This window comes from Leptonychotes weddellii, chromosome 15 (assembly GCF_054177405.1).
Source record: "Leptonychotes weddellii isolate Sample4059 chromosome 15, ASM5417740v2, whole genome shotgun sequence".
NCBI classification, from domain to species: domain Eukaryota; kingdom Metazoa; phylum Chordata; class Mammalia; order Carnivora; family Phocidae; genus Leptonychotes; species Leptonychotes weddellii.
The window spans coordinates 3571517-3588634 of record NC_138383.1 but is presented as its reverse complement, the minus strand read 5'-3'; the positions used below and the strand labels follow the sequence as shown (position 1 = coordinate 3588634).

Genomic DNA, 17118 nt, shown 5'->3' with positions numbered 1-17118 from the left:
GGATGGATGGATGGATGGATGGAAGGATGGAACGGTGGATGGATGGATGGAAGGATGGATGGAAGGGTGGATGGATGGATGGATGGAAGGATGGAAGGATGGATGGATGGACAGATGGAAGGACGGATGGACGGGTGGAAGGATGGATGGATGGACGGATGGATGGAAGGATGGATGGATGGATGGAAGGATGGAAGGGTGGATGGAATGATGGATGGATGGAAGGGTGGGGGGATAGACAGGAGGAAGATCCGTAATGACTAGATGAGGAGATGATCAGTAGTACTCAGAGCCAAGGTCATAAGGTGGAGGGCTGTTACCTGTACACCAGGGTGATGCAGGTGATAAAGAAGGCTAGGCCCACAGTGAAGAGGTAGGCCAAGGGCATGCTGTAGGGCAGGCTGTCGGCCTCGCGGCTGCACTGACCACCCCCCGAGGGGGGCACACACGGCTGGCTCACTGTGCTGTTACTGTAGTAGCCGTAATACAGGACAGTGTGGGTGAAGCGGCCCTGCAGGGAGGAGGCCCCGTGCAGTCAGGGACTCTCCGCCTTCCCATCCCTGACTCAGCCTTGGGCTTCACGAGGCAGAGGGAGGGCACCCACGGGGGCAGGGCGAGGAGAAGGGCAGGGCAGGGGCAGAGAGGAGAGCACAGAGGTAGACAGAGGGCCACAGCCATCCCGGGGCTCCCCGGCCCCCCTGGACTCAGGGCAGGACGGGTATCAAGAAGAGGCTGGCTATAGCCCCCCGGGGAGTCCCGGCACAGACAGGGGCGGGGGCTCCCCGGGGGAAGCCATGCCAAGTGGGCAGAAGGCAGGGCGCCCGCCTGCAGATGCCCCCGGCCCCCCCACGGCTCCCTCGCCCTGAGGGAGCCCTCACCCCGCCGGTGAGCAGCTCCAGGCCCGTGAAGCTGGGGACAGAGCCCGGGGGCGCTGGCGGCGGGAAGGCCGCCTGCACGCCCACGATGAAGGCCAGCAGCGGCAGCAGCAGGAGGGCGTTGAAGGCCAGCAGGGTCTTGAGGAAGAGGAAGTAGGAGAGCACGCTGGAGCCGAACTGGCCTCCAATCTGCTTCAGGGCGTAGTGCCACGGCCTCAGGGCGTGCAGACCCCCGAGCAGCCCGAGCCCCAGGTTGTGCAGGGCCTGTGGGCACAGAGGCAGGAAGGGAAGGGGCCCGCCCTGATCTCCCCTGATCTCGCGTGGGGGCGGGGGGGGGTGCAGGGGAGGCCAGGCTTGGAGGTGCGGGGGCAGTGGAGGGCGCTGCGGAGGGGAGGGCGGGTCTGAAGGCTGCGAGACCCCACACACAGGACAGGCACAGAAGAAAGGGGGGGCCACCCCACCCCCGCCCGGCCGCCCTGGGCGCATCCCAGACAGGAGGGTCCTACCAGGACGCAGGCATCTCGGAGCCGGCCACAGCAGGGGAAGAGCCCATGCGGGCCCTGCCGGCCCCTCTGCTTCTCCGTCGGGGTCTGGGTCTCCTCTCTGGGGGCATAGGCCGCATCAGGGTGGGACCAGGGATGTACCCGACTCCCCCCTGGGAGCCACCTGCGGCATGCTCAGGGCCCTTCTCACCGACCGCCCAGCCCCAAGGAAGTGGGTCTCGAGACGGCCCGAGGCCGACGGGCACTGACCGCAGGCAGCGTTTCTCGGCCAGGCCCAAGGGCATTCCCCGGAGCATGTGGTTCCGCTGGGCCACCGGCAGGCCCTCCAGCTCCTTCACCAGGAGGAAGCGCTTCTCTACAGAGGATGGGGCTCTGTCAGTTCCCCGCCACACCCTTCCCTTCCTCCCTCCCTCACTCCTGCACCTGTGCCCATGACCCTGGACAAACCTGTCTGCCCCTGCCGGCCACCCCAACGCAGACCTCTGCCCACCCTCCCAGGTCTGGACGGCTGCTCTCTGCCCGTACCATCCAAGCCAGACCCCGCCGTGCCCGCCGGTCTTGCTCCACTAGCTGTCTTCACTACCCTCCTCAGCCTATGAGCCCGGTGCCCCTCCTCCTGCACCCTAACTCTCCTCCTGGGTCCCCTCAAGCATCTTGTTCTGACCCCCAATGCACCTGAGCCTCACCCGCCCCCCTGCTCAGCAGTGATGAGGTCCCAACCCCATCCCCTAGCACTTCCCACTATGCTCTTGTGGGGTGATGGGGGGGCCTGTAGATCCACCCCTCTCTCTTTCCCACCTTCGCTACCAGCCTGGGAGGGGGCACCACTTCAACCCCAAGTGACAGACAAGGGGACACCTGGCCAGGCCTGCAAAGCGAAGCTGGCAAGCTGCCCAGAGCCCGCTCCTCCCTGCCCTGTCCATCCCCTATCACAGGGCCTCCACTAAACTGGGGAGGACACAGACAGGACCCCTGCACAGTGCCTGAGCTCCAGGCACCTGAACGCCACAGTTTACCTGGTTGGAGACCGACCCGTGACACTGGCTCTGCTATGAACACTGTCCCTTGCCCTCTAGCACCTCCACACCCACCTCCCACCTCAGGGCCTTTGCACGTGCCCCTCTGTTCTAGTGTCACTTCCTCCAGGAAGCTTCCCTGGATCCCTGTCCTGCCACGTGCCTTTCCTCAGTCTCCCTCGTCTGAGCTTGAATGTGCTCTTCCATTTGGTTGGTTCCCATCTGTTTCACTGGGCAGAAAACAAGCTTCAGGAGAGCTGGACCTGGTCCGCTCACCACCATCCCAGCCCAAAGCTGGGACCAGCATGTGCAACACGAGTGCTCAGCGCGGGACGTTTCAGGGGCGCTGCCTGATATGGGCCAAACCCTTCACGGCCCAGCCGGCCCCCGCTGCTCTGCGCCCCCCCCCAGTCTGGCCGGCCTGAGCTCCTCCCCACCGAGGAGGCCGCAGGGCCCACTGGCTCACCCTCCTCCTGCAGGGCCGCGGGGTCCAGCTCCAGGTCGTAGAGGCGGAGGCTGGGCCGCGCCGAGCGCCCCACGCCCTTGAGCTCCGGCCGGCTGACCCTGCGCCGCAGCCGCACCGAGCGGTTGTAGTACTGGCAGATGACAGCACCGCGGCTCCGGCCTAGGGGGGGGCGGTCAGGGGCAGCCCGGGCCGTGCCTCCCTGCCCCCGCCCCTCCCAGGGCCCACGGGGTCCCTTTACAAGAGGCCTCAGGCACCACTGGGTTCCCAAGCGCCTATTTTTATCCCTGTGACTCTGGAGTCGTTTTTGGAACCCAGCGAGGCGCATGGGGCTGTGCCGGGCGTCCCGGCAGCGGGCGGCAGGCTGGGGGGCGACGGGCCCGGCCCCGCGCTGCACAGACCCCCGTCTGAAACCCCCGCCGCCCAGGCGAGGCTAGAGGAGCTCACTCACCGATAGTGCGACTGGGCATGCTGGCCAAGACGCGGAGCGTGGCTGCGCTGTGCGCAAGCGCATCCTCGGGCCCCGGCAGGGCGTGCTGGCCACAGCCTAGGAAGCAGAAAGACTCGTCCGGGCGTCCTGGAGACACGGCTGGCCAGCCAGCTCCCCCACCCAATCCCCACCCCAGGCCTGCAGTGGGCAGCGAAGGCTCAGTGCCCCGCCCACAGCATCAGGGAGGGCTCACCTGAGGTCTTCGGGCCTCCAGCCCCCGGCTCCCTCTGCTGCAGCTCCAGACCCTCCTCAGCCACCCACTGGCTCTGCTCCTGGATGAGCTGGTGGAAGGAGTCATGGACTTCATTCTCATCATAGGGGCTGGGCTCCTGGCTGCTGGGATGAGAGGGGGGCGGGAGCTCAGGATTCGGCTGACCCAGCCCTGCCCCAGCAGGGACCCCTTCCATAGGCCCTGGTCCAGGTGGCCTCTCCCAGGAAGGGGGCGGAGGGGGGGGGGAGGGGAACGTCTCTGCCCTCCGGCCTCCCCAGCCCCAGCGCACTTACCTGTGCTCCTCTGGGGTCTCGGGAACATTGAGGACAAAGTTCAGCGGCTGGGCCATGTCTGTGACCCACGCCCAGCCGGTCTGCAAACCTAGAGCAGCTCAGAGCCCCGGCGCAGCCTCCAAAGCCTCCCGCTGCCCATCTGATGAGACAGGGAGTGGTGTACCAAGGTTGGCCCTCGGTGCCTGGTGCCCCGCCAAACTACCCACTCCCTGGGGGCCGTGGGGGGTGCCCACAGCCTAGGCCGCCTGAGCCCCTGCCTGCCCTCATCCACTGCCAAACACGTGGTCAGGTTAGTGACCCCAAATAAGCCTCATGCCAGAATGGACCAAGAGGGAGTCCCTTCCACTGCTTGAGGGAGAGCGGCAGGAAGAAGGGGCTTCTGAGCAGTCCCCATCGGTTTCCTCTATGGCGCCAGTCCCTGGGAAGGCGGAAGGGGGTGCGTGTCTGTGGGCACAGCCCCAGGTATCCACCGCCCTCCTGGTGAAGAAGTTCAGGGCAAGCTCCCAGACCTTCCTGTGCCGGCCCTGTAACCCCAGAGCACTTCCTCTCACAGGAAGCCCCTCCCACGGCTAGCCCCTCCCACAGCTAGCCCCCCCCCCACGGGGGGCGGGGCTCCTCCAGCGGACCGCCACCCAATGCTGCTGGCCCTCACCTCCCCAAACAGGGATCACTGCCCTCCACACTGGGCTGGGCTGGGGCGCTGCAAGGTCACCAGTTCTCAGGAGACCAACTCCCCTGCATTCCATCACCCCAGGGGCGGGCCAGGGCAGCTGGCTGGGGGAAGGGAGCCTGGGCGTTAAACAGGCCGCCTTTGTGCAGCCTTTGTCCAGGCAGAGGGCTCTGCCATCGTCTGGGACAACTGGAACCAGGGCAGCCTTGTCTGGGCTCTTCACCCTGTGGGAGTGGCCCAGGGCCCAGCCCTGCGTCTGCCCTGTCTTCGGTCTTCCTCCACCCTGTTGTCCCCCTGGGGGGATCTCAGCATTCAGAAAAGTTGGCTCTGCTCAAGGGGGCCTCCTGGGGCAAGGCTAGGATGCCCAGTGTCCTCACTTAGGGGCATGCAGGACGTCCAGTCTCTGAACCCAGGCCCCACACCATCCAAGTCCCTTCCGCTCCCTCCAGCAGGGGCGGGGGAAAGGGGGGACCAGCAGAGAGATGATGGGTCGGTTGAATCGGGAAAAGAGCTGGAGGTGAAGCTGATGATGTGCCCCCCAATCCTGTCCCTAGAGCTAGAATCCCTTCCTCCGCAGACCCTCAAGCCTCTCCCACACACCCCTTTGGGGGGCGGGGGGAGGTAGTGGGGAGGTGGGAGCTGTTCAGAGGCTTGGAATCCGGCAGCCTGCCTAGGGGTAGGGGCTCACCTGGGCTCACCCAGGCACTGCCTACGACTTCTGCCCAGCTGACACCCAGCGCCCGGACAGCCGACCCCAGGCCGGGGCAGGTCCGGCAGAGTTTCCGGGGCACACCATTCCTGAGCCCTGAGCCAGGTGGGGAGGGGCAGGGTGGGGCGCGTCTCCAGGAACCCCACCCCGGCCGGCAGCGAGTCCTCTGGGAGCCGCAGCTGCCCGGGAAGGGCCGCAGCCCAGCCGCGGAGCCCAGGGGCGGCAGCAGGGCCGGGCGCCCCTCGACCCCTCTCCGCGCCAGCCTCCCGCTCCCCCGCCCCGGGCCAGTGGTACCGGCCCGCGCGACCCGGCCGGGCCCCGGGGCGTCACCACTGCCCTCTCCGCTGGGGCGGTCGGCCGGGAGGCGTCAGGCCTTTGGCGCGGGAACTCCCCGCCCCGTGGCCCCGGGGGCCCCAGGGAATGGGGAGCGGGTGAGGCGGCCGCCGCAGGGGAAGTGGCTGGGCCGGGGGGACCCGGGCACCGCCCCCAAGCCCAGGGCCGCGGCTCCGCCCGGACCGGCACCCCGATCCCCGCCGCTTACCTGGGAGGCGCGGGGGAGGAGGGGCCCTGCGCGCCCGCCAGTCGCTCACCTGTCCCCGGAACCGCGGTCCGGGCTCCACCACCTGGGGGCAGGGGCGCGGGGTCAGGGGGAGGGAATGACGGGGGGAGGGCCCAGGGGGCGACCTGGGACCGCCGCAGGACTGACGGGGCCCGAGGGAGCTGCGCCGCCCAGCCCCCGCCCACGTGGTGGCGGGCCTCCGGCGTCACGTGACCCGGCGCGCCCCGCGCCCTCGGGCGACCTTGCCCTCTCCCTGCCGACTTCCGACCCCGTCTCCACCTCACCCCGCCGTCTGAGCTGGGTGCGGACGGCCGAGCGTCTGGGTCTACTCCAGTCTCAGTCTGAGTCCAGTGTGTCAGTGGGACTCAGTTTCCCCAAGTTTCAAATGGGGACAATAATTCCCCACCCGCCCATTTCCCAGGGCAATTATCAAAATAACACGCTGCTGCAAAGCCCCACTGATACAGCGCCTTTCGACACTGGATTGGGTAACCCTTTCCTCCACACAACCTCCTGCTGACAAACGACTTCCCAAGCAGGCTCAGGACCCGGGTTATCACCCCCCTCTGGTCCGGGTGTGGTTTCTGTCACCGGTCAGACCACAGTTCTGGCGCACTTCCTGTGTGCTAGGTGGGGAGGAGGGGCAAGCCCCAGGAAAGCCTGACACTGTGACTGTCCCCTCTGCTGGTTTCTTAGTTACTCCCATAAGCCAGGGAGGTGGACACCTACTCCCTGCTTCACAGATGAGCAAACAGGTGGTGACGTTCATCAGCCCCTTGGGGTGTCCTCTGCCAGGGCTTGAGTCTGGTCCACCCCGGAGCTCCACGAGAAACCTGACTTTAAGAAAGCCTGGCAGGTCAGAGGGGAGGCTCCCAGAGATTGGAATGAGAATGGGTGGGATTTGGACAGTGTGTGTGTGGGGGGGGGGACCGTCCAGGTGGGGGGAAGCCTTGAGAGGCAGGCAGGGTGGAGGGCAGAAAGGAAGGAGAGAGCCCTCCTGGAGGGGAGAACAGGTGGGCAAAGCCAGGATTCCCAAATGAAAAGATGTAATGCAAGTGGTAAAGGGGTCTGCAGACCTGAAGTTGGACAAAGTTGGAGGGGTCAGCGTTGGGGCTTTTTTTGCAGCTGTCAGTGGGGTCCTCAGATGGGTTACTTCGGGCTGGATCTTGGCACAAGGCACCTCCGCATGAAGACGGGGCCTGCCCAGCCCTTGCCTCTCCCCACACTGATGCCCCTCCCTGCACACCCTGCTCCAGCCATGTGGTACTCGCATGACCCTGGCCCAACTTGCAGGTCACCTCCTGTGGGAAGCCTTCCTGGATTGAACCCTGTTGGAGCCCTTGCCACTTCCTGTTGACATATTCTTTTGCTGGTCTGTTCACCCTGCCCCCACTCTCTGAGCCCACTGTGTGTTGGGCACCAGCACCCAGCTTGGAGCCTGGCATAAAGGAGGGGCTTGGAAAATGAGGGGATCCAGGCAGGGATGCAGAGAAGCTACCAGAACTCAGCTGGATGGACTGGGCCCTGAAGGAGGTGGAGAGGGAGCAAGGAGGAAAGGGGATCCCAGGAGAGAGAAACGGCCAAGATGGCTCTGAAACATCTTGCCTAGCAGGAACGAACGGCACGGATTCCTGAGCCCTTACTGTAGGCCAGTGACCCAGGCGGGAAGCTGAGGATTAACGCCAAAGGCTTCTGGAAACCGAGCAGCCCGAAGTGATGGGGCCCACCCATTCTGTCACTATCTCACTCTCCCCCGGGGACAATCTGCCACGGGCAGATAAGCGGCCAGGCCCCAGCTCGGGCTCCGCAGGCGTAAAGGGACCGAGCACGCAGGAGCGGCGGGGACGGACGGGCGGGACACCCCCCACCCCCACCTCCTACCCCCTGGACGACCCCGACCCCGCGGGCCCCACCTGCCCGCCTGCCCCGAGCGCCGCAGGAAGTGGGGGCCCCAGTGAAAGCGAAGGAAGCTGTCGAGGTGGGGGCGAGAAGTGCAGGGGGGAGGAGATGGCGGGAGAGCTGGGGTTCCTGTCATGTGACCCCTCCCCCGGCTCCCTCACAGTCCCGCCCGACGTGGCGGGAGCCGGTCCAACGAGGGGGCTCCTCCGGGGACTTGGTCCCTTGTCCCCAGGTGAGCTGGGTGCAGAGTGGGGGGAAGAGGCAGAGCACGAGGGGGTGAAAGAGAGAACCGAGGGGGTGGGGCTGCTGAGGGATGGGGGTTATGGCCGCCGCGCTAGGGTCCCCTCCCCAAGTCTGGGGGCTGTAGCCACGCCTCCGCATCTGCGGTTCCCCGGGGGGCGGGGCAGACCCAGTCCTGGGGGCTGGACCCCAGGTAGCAGGCGCAAGGGGGTCCCAGCACATCCAAATCCCGCAGGATATGGATTCTAGGAACTGTCAGGGTTTGGGACAGGGGCCTGTTCCCACTGGGAGAAGTAGCAAGGGGAGAAGAGCTGGAATTGTCTTGCCGAGGGGTGACCCCGAAGGCCTTTGGCCACAGGCAGCAGGTGTGACTGGGGTGCAGCAGCTTTGGACCCCATCGCACTTATCTGTGGCCACACCTGGCTTTGTCTTTGTCTGGGACAGTCCCATCTTTCCATGCCCTTTGGACCTTTCTCCCCATTGACAAACAGGGAAACTGAGGCCTCTGGCAGTGTGTTGCTTTGAGATGTGGACGGGGACCCCGTCCAGATCTGCTCCAACTGAATTCTCTCTCTTCATCTCTGGCTGTGCCAGGGCCAAGAGCCTGAAGCTCACCCAGCAGGCACCCCACGTCCCTTCTAGGAGGTGGGGGATTGTAGCCCAGCGCCCCCAACCCCAACCCCATGGCAGAGATGCTGAGGCAGTGGTCAGTGCAGTCCGGCCAGGCCCTCGTGGAGCCAGAACCTGAGCCAGGGGCCGAGGAGCTATGGGAGCAGGAGATGGAGCGGCTGTGGTCCTCCCAGGCCCTGGTGCGGGAGCTGCCCTATGCCATGGTGGACAAGCGCCTCATCCGGTGGGTTCCCCAGGGCGGGACACGGTGGGGGCCAGATGGTGGGGGTGGGTGGAGCACCGACAGGATGCACCTGTTGGATGCGGGTGGAAGTCACCCGCAGTGGGAAGGCTCCTCTGGCCCTTGGCATTGCTCTGCCTGGCCTGGTGGGCACAGTGGGTGACTCAAGGCCGCCCCCGTCACCACCCCATCCCAGGCAGCTGCGGGAGCCCGAGGGGGTGAAGACCTCTTGCTGGCAGCGATGGCGGAGCAGGCGGCAGACTGCGGGACGGCGCCTAGGGGAGGCGGCGCAGCGGCTGGCCCGGGGCTTTGGGCTCTGGGAAGGGGCTCTCTACGAGATAGGGGGTAGGACCCGCACCCCCACCTCCCCCCTCCCCTCTCTGGAGTCTCAATGTCCGGTTTAGAAACCCGAGGCCACCATCCCGCTTGCCATTGTCCCTTGCGTCCCCACCAAACAACCCCCCCACCACCAAACAACGCCCCCCATCCTTTCACGCCCCCGTTTGGCCCAGAGCCGGGGCGCAAAACTAGGCAGATGACAGCACCCCCTGGTGGCTCTCAGAGGTACTGCTAGGGGAGCCTCCAGGACTCGGCCATTGATCCGAGGTCCAGGCAGGCCTGGTCACCCCCACCCTGCTAGGTTGGTCGCCCTCGGATTCTCAGCTGCGCTCCTGGCTTGGTGCGGCTCTGAAGGACCTGCTGCTCTCCTCATAGGCCTCTTTGGCACCGGAATCCAGTCCTACTTCACCTTCCTTCGCTTCCTGCTGCTGCTCAACCTTCTGACCCTGCTTCTCACTGCCGGCTTCGTCCTGCTGCCCCTGGTCTGGCTCCGCCCCCCCGACACAGGCCCCTCCCTTAACTTCAGTGAGTGCCCAGCCCACCAAGGGAATAAAGTCCTGGAGCGCGCACCTGCACCCTGAGGACCCTGAGGGGCTGGTCCAGGGCTCAGAATGTTGGGACAGCCCTGACCCTCTGTGTCCCAATCCTGGGCATCGTCCTGCTTGGGTCCACCCCGGGTACTCTCCCTGACCGTGCCTTGTGCATGCCTGACACCTCTTCAGGGCCCTGCTCAGACCGCCCCAGGATGGGGGGGGGGTGCTATGGAGTAGATAGGGACAGAGCCTCACCAATGCCTTGGGGTCCCTTCCCTACTGGTCCCCTCTCCCTCCCGACAGCCCTCCAGTGCCCTGGTAGCCTCCAGCCCCAGACTGGTGTTCCCAGATTCCACAATCAACTTTGGAATGTTTTAACCGGCAGGGTAAGTGGGCTCCGTCTTGGCTCTGCACCAGGAGGGCTGGAGGACCTGGAGAACTGGCCCCAGGGGACCGCAGTCTCAGAGGACCCCCATCCCTCCAAAGACATTTTGGCTTTGAGGGGAACAGTTTTACATAAACGGGCTGGCAGGGACAGTGGTGGGGTCAGAGAGAGGTTGAGGCCAGTATGCACAGCCCAGGGCCATGGTCATCTGTGCATGGCCCTCAGGACCCAGCTGGGGTGGGGGTGCAAAGGACAGAGGGGAAAAGTGTCAGGGCCTGTGGGATAAGCACCACCCCACCCTCATCTCTGGAAGCCACTGAGTGGTTGCCATGCAAACTCCTGTATTCCAGTCCTGTCTCTTCCTCAAAGCTGTGCGGCCTTGGGCAAGTTGCTAACTGCTCTGGGACTGTGACAGGGGGATGCTCTCCCTCCCTCCCTGATGAGGATTCTGTGAGAGTTAGAGAGTGAAGACATGGGAAGCACTTAGCACACAGCCCGCATGACCCGGTTATTATCGTCCACATCCCCAGGCCTTCACCAACACCTACCTCTTCTATGGCGCCTACCGGGCGGGGCCCGAGAGCAGCTCGGCGTACAGCATCCGCCTGGCCTACCTCCTGAGCCCCCTGGCCTGCCTGCTGCTCTGCTTCTCTGGGATTCTGCAGCGGTGAGAGCGGAGCGCCTGGTCACCCCTCCCTTGGCGTGGCACCCCCAAAGTAGCAGGAGGGCCCTGGCCTCTGTTCAGGCAGGCTCATCAGTGGTTTCAGGGCCTGGATGGTGTGTCCCCAGCTGCAGGGCTCAGGGACACCGCCCCTGTACCCCCACTCCTGACCCAAGCGTGCACCCGGGGCCATCAGGGACTTCCCACCCCAGACCGGAGCCAAGGCGGAGGCCCCTCCCCCATGGGCCCCGGCCTCCTACTCCCTCCAGGATGGTGAAGGGGCTGCCACAGAGGCTGTTTCTGGGCCAAGACTACAAGTCACCCGTCAGTGTCAAAGTGTTCTCCTCCTGGGACTTCTGTATCCGGGGACAGGAAGCAGCCACCATCAAGAAGCATGAGATCAGCAACGAGTTCAAGGTGTGTGCGAGGGTCCGGTGTGTGCACGTGGATGCGTGGACGAGCATGTGTGACTATGCGTGTGAGTGGGTGTGGTTTGGGAGTGTGCGCGCACCTGCCCCAGGGTCACACCAGCCTTGCCTGGATCCTGGCAGCCTGTCTCCCCACGAACACTGACCTGGACCTGGCCACCCCCTACCCCCCCTCCACGCAGCACCCTGCCGGCCAGGGCCGGCCCTGACCGTCTGTGTCCCCACCCCCGTGACAGGTGGAGCTGGAGGAAAGGCGTCGGCTGCTGCTGGTGCAGCAGGAGACCCGGACCCAGAGGGCCTGCCACCTGCTCACCTACCTGCGGGTCAATGTCCTCATCGGGCTCCTGGTGGCTGGAGCCATCAGTGCCATCTTCTGGGCCACCAAGTACTCGCAGGACAACAAAGAGGTGCCAGGCCACGGACATGCATTCATTTGATCCTGGCCAGAACTCTGGCAGGAGACAGGATGGTCCCACTTGGCAGATGAGCAAGCTGAGGCTCAGAGAGGTTGACGCAATTTGCCTAAGGTCATGATCGGCCAGGCCGCCTCTACCTGTGATATCCCCCAACTGCCATGCTGCCTCTGGAATAGTCCGTGGGCTTCCTGATGGCAGGCCTGCACCAGGGGGACACTTGAGGGGGCTATAGGGCATGAGGGTGCTGCTGGGGGCCCTCCAGCCCCGGGATACCCCCTTACCTGCTTTTCCCCTACAGGAGTCCCTGTTTGTGCTGCTGCAGTACCTGCCCCCTGGGGTCATCGCCCTGGTCAACTTTCTGGGGCCCCTGCTCTTTGTTTTCCTCATCCAGCTGGAGAACTACCCTCCCAACACGGAGGTCAACCTCGCCCTCATCTGGTGAGTGCCACCATTGGGGGTGATGGGTGGGACAGCATGTGGAGGGTCGGGTAAGGAGGGTGCTGTGTGCTGCTGTCCATCTGGGCCATTACCAGGTACCAGGGCGCCTGAGCAAGGGAGGGCATGCAGGAACTTCCAGAAAACACCATCTCAGGAGCCTCCATCTAAGGTTTTCCGGTACCTTCCATCCAAAGCCAGCCAGCAGCCCGCGCCACGCACCAGCCATTCAGAGGGGCCAGTGACAAAACAGCCAGAGGGGGTTGGGAGCCAGCTCCGCACACAGGGAAACCAGGAGTATGGGAGGCACCCAGCTCCCATACGCCCCAAGGGTTTACAGCCCTTGACAACCTTCACATGACCTGTGAAGTGGGGACCATCCTCAGCCCCATTTGACAGATGAGGAAACTGAGGCTCTTAGGGGTCAATGCCTCAGCCAAAGGCAAGCTCACTATGCCTGCTGGATGTGTGTTCACGTGCAAGCCCTCCTCCAGCCCCATGCTCTGCTCTGCCCCTCTCAGGACCAGGATCCTGCCTTGGACCCAAAGCCCCTCTCTGAGCTCCCCCGCCCCCGTGAACCCCAGCTCTGCTTTTCTGTCTGCCACGCCCCCCCCCACTTGGCTGTCTGCTTTCCCTTCTGCTTCCCTAGTGCAGAAGCTGTTGGAACCCATTCAGCTTTCCTGCAAGGTTGACTGTGGTTTGAAGCTTTATTTTGGGAGCAGGTAGTAACACATGCACATGGTAAAAAGTTCAAAATGCTCCAAAGGATGAAAGATTTAAAAAATCAACGCCCTCCCACCACTTTGCCTCCCAGGCTCCCTCAACAGAAGACCCACCGTTCCCAGGCAGACTTCTGTTGCCTGTCATCACTGAAAGTCCACACTTAGATATAATGGGCATGTGACAGTTTGGGGGTAAGCCATCCTACCTGTGTGGTCCAGTGCTGCATTATTTAGTGGTGATGCTCATGTGTGTGACACATGAGATGGTGTAAGTGGGCTAGGGCGTTAATAGGCAGGAGATGAAAGATCTCCCCTGCTATAAGAATATGAAAGGCCCATATGTGCCTGCAAAACTCCAAACTGAGTGGGTGGGGGAGGGTAGTTGGACTCCACAGTGTTTGCCAAACTGATTTAAAAAACAGAACCCTTCTCTCGTGAATCATCTGGAGACCGAGATTCTGGGGAACACACTTTGGGAAAGATTGCCACGGACAGAGCAGGTTGGAAGGAGGCTGGGCTCTGGATTTAGAGGGGGCTGGACCCAGAAGAGACATGATCTCAGAGAGAGCTCGGCCACACACGTAACGTGGGTGGAATGCGCCCATGCACCTGAGCCCCTCCCCCTGACACCGTCCCGCCCCCCAGGTGCGTCGTGCTGAAGCTGGCCAGCCTGGGAATGTTCTCCTTCTCTCTGGGCCAGACCGTGCTGTGCCTTGGCACGAACAAGACCAGCTGTGTGTCCTACGGCTACAACGCCTGTGATTACCAGGTGGCTGGTGGCTCCATCAAAGCCTGTCCCTCCTGTCCCTCTCCAGTCTCACCTTTGCGCGAGAGCAGCACACCTCCAGGGGGCGCCGTTCACAGCACACGATGCGCTGGCTGTGGGGTTTCCCTGCTCAGATCTCACCCCGGAGGCCCGGGTTCTAACTTAGCAATCATATCAGGTCCAGGCCAGGCTCCTACACCACAGAGGCCCCCAGTGGGTGGGTAAGGGGCAGCTGGGGACTGGGGTTGACAGGTCCCCCCCCCCCCCCCCCCGCTCCAGTGCTGGGAGAACGCGGTCGGGGAAGAGCTGTACAAGCTGAGCATCTTCAACTTCCTTCTCACGGTGGCCTTTGCCTTCTTTGTCAGCCTGCCTAGGAGGTGAGACATGGGGCCCCCCCACGGTGGGGAGAACGGGGCTTGTCTGGGGGTGGCCGCTGGCCACGGCCAAGGGTGAGCAGTTCTTCCCACGTGTCTCTGTGTGAGTGAGTGTGGGGTGGTCAGTGGTCGTGACTGATGTGGGTGCCGGGACACTCCCCGCCCCCAGGCTGCTGGTGGAGCGGTTCTCGGGCCCGTTCTGGGCCTGGCTGGACCGGGAAGAATTCCTGGTGCCCAAGAATGTCCTGGACATTGTGGCGGGGCAGACCATCACCTGGATGGGCCTCTTCTACTGCCCCCTGCTGCCCCTGCTCAACAGCGTCTTCATCTTCCTCACCTTCTACATCAAGAAGGTGAGCGCTCGCGGGCTGGGAGGGGGCCCAGTGCACCTGCGTGGGCACGTGGAGTCCCCATCAGCCAGGCAGGTCTCACGTCCTGCTTCTGCCCGCCCCCTCAGCGTCACTTCCCTGGGCCTCGGGCTCCTTGGCATCTGCGAACTGGCTAACGACCCCCATGTGCCGTTTGCCCCCAGTACACCCTCATGAGGAACTCCAAGGCCTCTCCTCGGCGATTCCGCGCCTCCAGCTCCACCTTCTTCTTCCAGCTGGTGCTCATCCTGGGCCTGCTCCTGGCCGTCATGCCCCTGGGCTATGTGGTCAGCAGGTGAGGGCCGCAGAGGCGCCTGCAGCTGGTGGGCAGGGAGCTCCTCACCCGGGGCCCTGACACCAGCCCCACTCTGGCTGTCTCTACCCAGCATCCGCTCCTCCTGGGACTGTGGCCTCTTCACCAACTACTCGGCCCCCTGGCAGGTGGTCCCAGAGCTGGTGGCCCTCCGGCTCCCGCCCCCTGGCCAGCGCGTCCTCCACTACCTCGGCTCCCACGCCTTCAGCTTCCCCTTCCTCATCCTGCTCAGGTGCCTCTCAGGGCAGCATGGGCCAAGGGAGGGCACACCTGGGAGGGGGTCCTTCCTTCGATGGGCACCCCCAGGCAGTCTCATGGGATCTCATGGGGGCCAGACAAGGACAGGCAGGAGGCAGGGTCCCAGAGGACGGGGCATGGGCCCAAAGACAGGTAGCCCTGGGTAGCGCCCTCAGCATGTCACCTGTAAAGTAGGTACTATATATAATCAAGGGGGAAACACAGTGCCTCCTGCAGACACACTGAAAACCTGTCCTGGGGAGGAAAGGGGCTGCCCGCGGAGCAAGGAGAGGAGAGATAAAGGGGTCTGCAGAGAGAAGAACCCCAGGAGGCATTTTGAAGAAACTGAGGTGGGGAGAGAGAAAGGAGGGGGAGGCGCCTGCCATCCAGGGATGACTGACCTTGGATCCCTGTCTGTCCAAAGCCTTGTCCTGACGGTTTGCGTCTCCCAGTCCCAGGCCAATGCGAGGGCCATCCAGGGGCTCCGGAAGCAGCTGGTGTGGGTGAGTGTCCGCTGGGCTGGGGAGGGGCCAGACCTCGCCCTGGAGTGTGGCCTCAGGCCGGGAGCCACGTGACGGGAGTATGGCCTTAGGCTTGGGACACGGTTTGTAGTTGATAGGATGCTACAGCGGGAGCATAACCCGCATCAACTAGCCGCAGAGCTGACATTCGAACTCCGGCTCTAGGTGGCGGGCGTGGGCAGGCCCCTGGTGGGGGCGTGGTCTCGGACCGGGCGGGGGCGGAACCCTGACGGGGCGTGGCCTATTCTGGGGGCGGGACTCTTGCGGGAGGGGCGTGGTCTTTGGTTTAGCTGGGGCGGGACCTGAGGGCCGACTGGAGGCGGAACCGTGGCGGGGCGTGGCCTCTGGTTGGGGGCGCGGCTTGTGCTGGGCGGGGCCTCGGGCGGGGGCCTGGCAGGGGACCCGGAACGGCGGACCGCGGAGCTGCGGCCGGCTCTTGGGAGGAGGCGCCGCTCGTAACCGGTCGCTCGCTCCCCACCCCGTCCCCACAGCAAGTCCAGGAGAAGTGGCACCTGGTGGAGGACCTGTCGCGGCTGCTACCGGAGCCGGGCTCCGGCGGTTCTGTGGGGCCCGAGTCCCCTCACTCCAGAGCTTCGCGCCCGCGGTCCTTCTGCCCTGGATTCCCGTGCCCCGGCTCCCCGGGCCCCAGGGTCCCCAGGCCGGGACCTTGTCTCGAGGATCCCGCCAGGCCAGGCGGTGCCCCGGTCCCCGCCCCTAGATTCCGCTTCCCCAGCGGCTCAGAGCTGTAGCACCCACCCCGGCTTCCTCCCGGAGCCTCCCCAGGGCCCGATCTACCTCCCCCGCACCAGAGTGCCCCGGGCCCCAAGCTCCTGCCCCCTGGTGACCGTCGCTCTCAGTGGGCCCTCCAGCAGGACGGGGTAGAGCCCAGGGGCAGCAGGAAGAAAATATGGGAAGTTGTATTTATATTTTTACCTCAGTCCTGTAAAGTTTCTGTTTTTGTTGAATGTTTTATAATATACATAATATATGAGTAGAGTAACCCCTGAATGCAATTCATAAATACACATCCACGGGGGGGGGGTGTTCAGAAGTGCTCCCACTGTGGGGAGCACCACTGCAACATCTGCGGGAAGGGCAAGGCCTGGCCACAGTTGAGCAAACCTGCGCTGGGGGCTTGCTGTGCTCTGAGGGCACGGGGGGCCCCACAGCCTCCTGCTGCCCCTTCTCCACTGTGAGACCAGTGAGCCCCACAAGCAATGCTTGAGTCGGCTAGCAACAGAGCTGACACTTGAACTCGGCTCCAGCACGGCGCGTTCCTGACCCTGACCCGGGACCTTCCAGGGCTTCCTTGAGTCCGAGGAACAGAGGGTCCAGGGCCAGCCTCTCCCTGGCAGGATGCCTCACGGTCCATTCCAGCCCAGGACCCCACATCAACAAAGTGGGCCCCCTCAGGAACCCGGGTCAGAGGCCCCTTGGCCACACCTTCTGCAGGCCTGTCGCCAGCCCTCCCTGTGCACCCTCACCCCCGCCGCCATGTTCAGCCAGCCTTTAAGAGTGGTGGGTAAGAAGGCGCCCCGGGAGGCTGCTGGGCATGTACAGACCTGCACTGAGACACACACCAAATGTCGGCCTGGGAAGGGGGTGGAGCCAGCGGGCGGGGATGCAGCCCAGGGCCTCGGGGCCCCTGCCTCTGCAGTGGCTCTCAGCCTTAGAGGACTGGCCCTGTGCCAAGGCTGCTGACATGCTTGGCCCAGGTGCAGCCAGCAGCCAGGCATTGGGACTCTCTAAAGCTGCCAGGTGACTCTCCCCGGCAGCCAGGGCTGAGAACGCTGGCCTAAAGAACTGTCGGGAGGGAGGGCCAGGAGAAACCCCACGACATGC

At 64.2% G+C, this 17118-nt stretch overlaps 2 protein-coding genes across 22 annotated transcripts in view; one reads left to right on the top strand and one right to left on the bottom strand.

Moving 5' to 3' along the window:
• The window catches only part of TMC6 (transmembrane channel like 6), an 18568-nt gene extending 12254 nt beyond the window's left edge, over positions 1–6314 (bottom strand). For 8 of the 15 annotated variants that reach the window (XR_014140355.1, XR_014140356.1, XR_014140357.1 and 5 more), the window contains exons 1-8: positions 3852–3990; positions 3541–3683; positions 3309–3404; positions 2861–3019; positions 1628–1733; positions 1382–1478; positions 879–1139; positions 321–511 (exon numbers count right to left, since the gene is read on the bottom strand). Coding sequence is in view for 11 of the 15 variants with exons in the window: in XM_081804394.1 (XP_081660520.1) it covers positions 321–511; positions 879–1139; positions 1382–1478; positions 1628–1733; positions 2861–3019; positions 3309–3404; positions 3541–3683; positions 3852–3907 (1109 nt within the window). In the remaining 4 variants the exon portion in view is untranslated. Of the gene's footprint in view, positions 1–320; positions 512–878; positions 1140–1381; positions 1479–1627; positions 1734–2860; positions 3020–3308; positions 3405–3540; positions 3684–3851; positions 3991–5820; positions 5976–6073 lie in introns of those variants that run through there. The other 7 variants (XM_081804393.1, XM_081804398.1, XM_081804392.1 and 4 more) reach the window with 7 other exon arrangements.
• Positions 6315–6452: 138 nt separating this feature from the next.
• Positions 6453–16276, top strand: TMC8 (transmembrane channel like 8). 7 transcript variants are annotated; one of them, XM_081804402.1, is made up of 16 exons: positions 6453–6645; positions 8523–8781; positions 8975–9123; positions 9493–9642; positions 9954–10036; positions 10566–10702; positions 10966–11113; positions 11361–11531; positions 11839–11978; positions 13343–13466; positions 13743–13840; positions 14007–14190; positions 14370–14500; positions 14592–14750; positions 15180–15258; positions 15768–16276. In XM_081804402.1, exons 2-16 carry the CDS (start codon positions 8612–8614, stop codon positions 16023–16025), a joined length of 2181 nt encoding a protein of 726 aa, XP_081660528.1. In that variant the 5' UTR covers positions 6453–6645; positions 8523–8611; the 3' UTR covers positions 16026–16276. The 7 variants fall into 7 exon arrangements, 6 of the variants coding, with proteins under 6 accessions (XP_081660528.1, XP_081660527.1, XP_030885054.1 ...); XM_081804401.1 differs by having other exon boundaries at positions 6453–7161; XM_031029194.2 differs by lacking the exon at positions 6453–6645 and adding an exon at positions 7840–7920.
• The last annotated feature ends 842 nt before the right edge of the window (positions 16277–17118 follow it).